Source organism: Micromesistius poutassou (assembly GCF_964030765.1).
Source record: "Micromesistius poutassou genome assembly, chromosome: 16".
Classification (NCBI taxonomy): domain Eukaryota; kingdom Metazoa; phylum Chordata; class Actinopteri; order Gadiformes; family Gadidae; genus Micromesistius; species Micromesistius poutassou.
The window spans coordinates 11,990,515-11,998,127 of NC_140286.1; the positions used below are offsets into that span (position 1 = coordinate 11,990,515).

The 7,613-nt window shown below is 43.3% G+C and overlaps 1 protein-coding gene across 1 annotated transcript; it reads left to right on the forward strand.

Annotated features, from left to right (window-relative positions):
- The first annotated feature begins 301 nt into the window (after positions 1-301).
- Positions 302-7,280, forward strand: LOC311360804 (bcl-2-related ovarian killer protein homolog B-like). The gene is made up of 5 exons (XM_084480898.1): positions 302-574; positions 1,015-1,408; positions 2,405-2,533; positions 5,548-5,711; positions 6,093-7,280. The coding sequence occupies exons 2-5, from the start codon at positions 1,186-1,188 to the stop codon at positions 6,216-6,218; spliced, it is 642 nt and encodes a 213-aa protein (XP_084337024.1). The 5' UTR covers positions 302-574; positions 1,015-1,185; the 3' UTR covers positions 6,219-7,280.
- The last annotated feature ends 333 nt before the right edge of the window (positions 7,281-7,613 follow it).

Genomic DNA, 7,613 nt, shown 5'->3' on the forward strand with positions numbered 1-7,613 from the left:
CCAGCTGTAGGTCAGGCCTGCAAGTAATCAAGTAGGCCTATCAATGAATAAGACCAAAAATACTAAACAAAAAAAATGGATTAAAAAAAATGAATGAGACCAAAACATATCAACCAAGCCTACACATGACAATTGAAACGTATGCCAATTGATGTGATATTTCCACGGGGGGGTGGGGGGGTCTTATCTCCGCCTCCAATGCACACGGAGGAGGAGCAACATGCTGGCGTGTTTGATCTGTGTTCATCCGCTGTCATCATCAACCCGTGCGTCCGCTCCACGGGAAAACTAAACTCATAGGTGGAGAGAGGGAAACTAAACTGATCAGCGAGCACACCGCCAGTGGACGAGTAGACACACAAAGTCGGCGTTCCTTCAAATCCTCCGTTAACTGGTGGGATTAAAGGAGTCGGTAGGCCTGTTTCGGGATTGGATTTGCTGTTTTGACAGTGACGGGAAGTGAGTGGAATGAGAAACAGCCTCTGCATGTACAGTGTGTCTTTTTGAAAAAGTAAAGTCCATTGGGCACTGTATGGATTTTTATCGCGCGGAATTGCTGGGCACGACGTTCAAGGTAAAGGATTGACTCTCTTGAATGGAAATGCCTGTTATGTTCTTTTTATGTTATGCATTCTAACATTGTGGGCTATGTCTCAGTTGCACAATATTATGCTTTTGTGATTCTTCTTCTTTTGTGATTATTCTTGTTGTTTCGTAATCAAAAAATCTGGCCATGTTTTGACTATCACACAACGTGACTCATAATAACAACGCCTCCAGCATGTTATGTAAGTTATGCAAGTTTCAGGCTGGATTTTTCAGTCTTCCTTAACACCCACCTATTTTTCTATACAAGGCAAACTCAGGCTGCAGCCGGAACACACACACACACACACACACACACACACACACACACACACACACAGGAAAAAATAATTGAGTATTGTTTTTCATTCAGTATTCATTTGCCCTGGCTTTAAAATGAATCGTTGTTTACCCCCACCCCACTCCCAGCGTACCGTCATGACCTTTGACAGTCGTTCATCTCATCACTCGAGGTGACCACCTGGAACCAAGCCTACTAGCTCACTGTAAAGAGGTCCGGGTGACCTGACCCTCACCCCCCTCCCGCGGGGTCGTGTCGTCAGAGGGACCAGGGGGGGGTGTGTGTGGTGCGACCGCATCATGGAAGTGCTTCGGAAGTCCTCAGAGTTCGCCGCAGAGGTCCTGGACGTGTTCGACCGCTCGGTGAGCGACAAGGAGCTGGTGTTCCAGGCCAAAGCGCTCTACCGGGACTACGTCCTCTCCAGGCTCAGCCAGCACGGGTACGGATGGGCCAGGAGCGAGCTCCACTTCCCCTCCACCAGCACGGCGCTGGCCGAGGTGTCTCTGGTGCTCCTGTATCTCGGTGAGAACGAAGGGATAAATGTACAGCACGAATGTCTCAACCTGAAGGGTCATCAGTAGATTCTAGGTCTAGATTCTATGTCTAGATTCTAGTTGATTCTAGTAGATTATAGCTCCTGTATCTCGTTGAGAACAAAGTGATAAATGAGCAACACGAATGTTGAAACCTGAAGGGTCATCAATAGATTCTAGATCTATCATTCTAGTAGATTCTAGCTCCTGTATCTCAGTGAGAACAAAGTGATTGATGTACAATACGAATGTCAAACCTGAAGGATCATCAGTAGATTCTAGGTATATATTCTAGTAGATTCTAGCTCCTGTATCTCAGTGAGAACAAAGTGATTGATGTACAATACAATTGTCGAAACCTGAAGGGTCATCAATAGATTCTAGATCTAGATTCTAGCTCCTGTATCTCGGTGAGAATAAGGTGTAAATGTACGATACAAATGTCGAACCTGAAGGGCCATCAGTGGATTCTAGGTTGTGGTACGCAAGGTGAGTCAATACGTCAAAAAATGATTAGACGTTATTGTGTTGTTTATTGGTAGGCCTACTCATCCGGCCTTTACTCCCTGGGTGTGTGCATCCTATTGGTCATGAGAGTTCCCCTTGCAATTCTCAGGTGGAAGTGGCTAGTGGCTATCACCCTTGATTATGCAATATATGGATTATTTTATATATATATATATATATATATATATATGGATTCATGAGATCAGGTTGATTCTGAATGACATAAACACTTTGCCTCAATGGCTCGAAATGTACAAACACAAACATTGTGCCAATTCTGTCGGTAACTTAGGACCATTTGTTAGTTAGTATGCCATCTGCTAGAGAGTACTATGTTGTTTATTTGAGACTGTATGTATGCTCTTGGAATTAACATGATTTGTCTTTTGTCTTGATGATCTACTTTAGAGAATGGGTGTCATTTTCTTAACAATTCTTCTCTCTCTTCTCTCTGGGTTCTTCTTCCACGGTTACCTAGGCGATGAGTTGGAGTGTATGCACCCAAGTCTCTACAGGAACGTGGCTCGGCAACTCAACATTTCTGTTGCCATGGAGAATATGGTATCGGATGCCTTCATTGCTGTGGCAACAGAGATCTTTTCAACAGGTACACATATTTAGCCATACGTGGGCGGTGTCTGTGACGTTGATGCGACCGACTCAAGGCCAGGCAGGGTCTCCTTTTGTGGGCAGACTAGTCTTGATCAGTCAGAAGGAGAATCTCTGGGGTAAAGAGATGGGTTAAAAATAACGTCAGAGTCAGGGCCACATCCCTGTTTGTGGGAATCATCCTTCATTTCAGGTTGCATCTTGCAAGTGAGAACATGCAAAAAAATAAATAAAGAAAGAGCTGTAAGACTGTGTTGACATAGTAAACGTCAAAAGTAAAATTAAGCTCAATTTTGGCCCTCACCATAATCACATTCTTTCACATACATATCGCAGAATCCCAAAGCCTAAAGTGGCCAAGCCAGTGACAAACTCAAGACTACTTTGAAGTGGGTTGCTTTTTTTAAACTTCTGTGTCAAAAGGTGAACCATAAACGGTTGGCTGGCCGGTTTTACCTGAGGACTTGAGTCTGTATTGTCTGATTACTCGTTGATATGTCTCGACAAGTCCTTCTCCTGCTCTGCCTGACAATCTGAAACATAGGAAGACCAGACCAATCTTTTTATGAACATTAACTGCCGACATGATTTACAGCCTGCCTGATTCCTTATTTGTCCTTCCCTTTATTCAAATGGGGACTGTCAAATAATTAGGACCATGTGACATTTTATATTTTTGTTCTTGTGTATCTTGTTCTTCTTGATTTGATCATAGTTAATAGTCATTGTATGAGAGGCATTAACAATATTCCTAAGGGATCCAAACGTCCACACCCCTCTGTCTGGTGCACAGACATTTCACTTTAGTACTTTGAACCCTATCCCCTCTGGCATTCAGAGCTGCGCTGTAGTCGTCTCTGAGTGGCGCTCTCATCTCGGCATTCCTCGCCACCTAATGTCTGTTGCACAAAAGAAGCCTTTGTAGATTTCACGAGGAATTCTTGTGGAGAGATGTTTTGAATGTAACTGACGGACGAAGGAGAGAACTTTGTAACGAGTTGAGAGTGGGGAGCGCTCCTAAATATCTCCGCTATGCAAAGAAACGCAGAGAACTCGAGAGGTCCACTTTGGCCCATTGCCTGGAAAGATCAAAAATAAGATACTTGTTTTTTTCAGAATAGCATGGTTTCTTTTCTGTGTTTCTGGTTGAATACGTCGCTGTCCCTGCATCACTAGAGAGCAATTTTTAGAACAGCGTGGGATTCCATCTTAAGAATAACAGACCGCTGATCCTTGCCTGCCCCGGCTTTCTGCTCTGACAACTCGCTGTAGATGGAAAGATATTGCTATTTTCTACACACTTGTCTGACCGAAACTATTTATGGTGTGTGATTGTTCCACTCGAAGTCTCCCGATGCTTGAAAAAGGAAATATCTTGGAATCCTCAATCCATCATTGTGGAACTATAATAGGATGAACTTTAACGATTTCTGCTTTTGTAACTCTAAATATGAACTGAGTTGGCAGTATCCTCCATTAGGTACAGTCAGTCAAACTCCACTCACAAGTCATGATCACGGATGAGCTTAAATGGATGTTAACAAAGGCATTGCCATTGGTCTGTAGTGGCACCTCATTTTCAGTAATAATACAACTACAGTCACTGCTCCTTCTCCTTCTCTAGAATTACATTTACATTTTACATTTAGGGCATTTAGCAGACTCTTTTATCCAAAGTGACTTAAAATAATTACACTTGTCAGAAGAAGGTGAAACAATATATGGCTGTCGGTACAATAAGGATGTTCATAGAACCAAGTGCCGTCACTAACAATCGCTAGGTTAACCCATTCCCTGTATAAAACAAGCTAATTTCATTTAATTCAATGAATGAATGAATGAATGAATGAATGGATGGATGAATTATTCATTCATTCATTCAAACATTCATTGCAACTCCCCACCTCCCCCCTGCTCTCCTTATCCCTCCTGCTCGTCTAAACAGTTTTAACCCCCCGACGTCTGTCCCAACGGTCTATATATGGGGCCGGCTTTCTCAGAATGGGGCGGGATCCTTGCACCATGTGACCTGGATGTCCCCTGTGGACACTTATCTGCTTTAAGCTCCCCGACCTCTCCTCCCCAGGTCCCCGGCCTGGGTCTCGGCCCGTTGAGCTCAGGTCCAAAGAGAGCCACAGTATCGGCCCTGCTGTGGACTCTGGGCTTAAGGAGCCTAATGCTAATTGGGGCCTGGCATCGTTGTTGCATCACTGATCCGTGCTGTCATAACACCCCCCCCCCCCCCCCCCCCCCCCACGGCATGGCAACACGGCAGGATGTCCTCCAGACTGGAGCTCTTTTTGAAGCTTTTTTTAATCTATTTTATCCATGAGCGATCAGGGATGATGCTATTAAATGTTAAGCAATGTAGAGAGAGAGAGGGGGGGGAGGGGTGGTGTGGGGGGGAGTCACCCCACGCCCCCCCTCCCCCCTCTCTCTCCTCTCCTGTTATTGTTCTGGGGTTGTGAAAGCCCTCCTGAAACACCTTCTCACTTTTTATTTATTACCACATTCGTCATGTAACACGGCAACTAGCAAGACATCTTATCAGGCACATAAATGTAACCAAGTGTTTACACAAGGCTGGTATTTGCCGTTTACTTCAGTGCAAGGTCCACTGCCTGGCCTACATACTGTATGTCTAGTCACTGGGAACTGGTTCAGATTAGCTGTTTTCCTCCAAAATGATCAGTTTGGTTGTAATGAGTATGGTATCTAAACTTGATTTAAATATGATTGATTGACGCCTGATTTCAATTTCCTGTGTGACTTTGATGAATAATCTAATCTAATCAAAATATGTTTCTCTGTCTGCCTGTACGTATATATGTGTATATTAGTGGATGTATTTAGCAATATTTCCATTCATTACTATATACATTATTGGCACATTAGGATATAAAACCAACATGTAGAGTCGTGTTTACACCAATTAAAACTATTTCTGCGTGTGTCTGTGTGTCGTTCTCTTTCTAATGGTGAAACACCTTGGTGTCTTTTTCTCACTAAAAGGTATAACATGGGGAAAGGTGGTGTCCATGTTCGCAGTGGCGGCTGGCCTGGCCGTGGATTGTGTGCGGCAGGGCCGGCCAGCCACCGTGCACGTCCTTGTGGACAGCCTGGGCCAGCTGGTCCGCAGGTACCTGGTGCCCTGGCTCAAGAGAAAGGGAGGCTGGGTAAGTGAGTGAACACTGAGTATGCACACTTTTGCCTGCACTGTATACTCGAGGATTTATAGACGGTTATGTAAGTTCCCTCTGTGTGTGTGTGTGTGTGTGTGTGTGTGTGTGTGTGTGTGTGTGTGTGTGTGTGTGTGTGTGTGTGTGTGTGTGTGTGTGTGTGTGTGTGTGTGTGTGTGTGTGTGTGTGTGTGTGTGTGTGAGATCTCTATCCTAGTCTGCCTTTCATAGGAAAATACTGCCCCCTATTGGCTGATTAACTATATTAAAGCTAAACTTTTACCTTTCAGCAGCAAACCCAGTATTTCATTGAAAGTTATCACATTTTGAAGGGATCTCTCTCTGTCTTTCTTTCTCGCTCCCCCCTCTCCTTCTCCAGACGGAAATTAGTAAATGTGTCATCAAAAAGGACGTCATCTCTGAACACCACTGGCTGTCCTCCACTGTGGAGTCCTTGAAGTACTTTCTCACTACAGTATACGTCTACATCATGAAGGAACAATGACCTGATGAGACAAAGACAGTTTGACCAGACTCTAGCTTGCTAGAGGCTTGAGTCAGTAGAGATGGACACAGCTGCCGTGTGGAACAGACACAACTTGACTTAACAGTTTGTTGCTGAATGGCCATAAACAAATGTATCATCAGCATTAACTTCATGCCTCTCAGATGAGTCCATAATGAGTGGCTACGCTTCATTCAAAGCTTAGTCAAAATTATACTTTCATTGCATGATGCTTTTTTTTGTTGCCGGTCTGTTTCAAGCACATTTCGTCCAAAGACGTGCATGTCCATCAATGCAGTAAAAGCAGCTGGGTACAGTTTTGTTGCACCTAATGTACTTTGTGACATCACTTCCCACGGGTTAACTACATCTTCACTGCCTGAAGCGGTCTGCTTCTCAAGAGGAACTGTCTGGTGCTTGGGTGCAACTCCCAAACTGATTCGGGAGAATCAAATATATAGTCGTGTATATGGTGAAAGTTGATGCTTTAAAAGTCTAAGCTTGTTGTTTTTGTTCAATCTTAAGATGACCGTTGTGCAGAAAAAGTGCTTGCTCTTCGTTTCAGCTCTACATAGGAATTTGCTGTTTTCAACAGCTCTATGTGATAACTATCACACTGTCATTCCTATTTGTTTTGGAGGACTCCAAGTGGCAGGTTTCGTTCCAGCTAAGGAATGAGGTTATTTTTTAACTGCCATCAACTGTGTTGCACTTTATGAGGTTTTCTGATGCGGTTGTGTTCTATTACAGTTCTCCTTCCCAAACTATTATAATCACCTTGACCAAAATCATGATGAGTGATGATTATAAATATTGAGTCTAACTGTTGTGCTCAGTGTCAGTAACATTTGTGGTTTTCCACTGCTACATTTCACAATGTTGCATATGTCAGTGATAATTATTTTCCAATCTGTAAATAGTTTTATTTATAATTTTAGCAATCAGAGCAATTGTGGTATTTGATTGACTCTGATGGCAATCATTGATTGTATAGTGTGCCTGTTGGTTGTCACTTTAACTGTTAAATTATTTACGTATATGATTTTTCTTTTTTACTTTGAAATAAACTTTCAACACCTTATCAAAATGCAAGCATTTGAATCATGTTTCAATGATGCCACTTCACTGTGTTAGTAATGTCCATTAATAATATCCTTAAAATACATCTGCCAAGGAGTTATGCTCTTGTCCTGTCTGTCCGTCTGTGTGTGGGTAGCCACACATCAAAGTCTGCTCAAATCGGGGTGTGTGATCATATAAAAAAAAAAATCCATCCCTAGAAGGGCTTCCTGGATGTCGTCTCCTGTCCACAGCTGTATTGTTATCTCTGTGGGTCCAACAGCAAAGTTGATGGGATCTGTTTGTGAAAGCTGGAGGCAGTGCCATGGGGAGTTT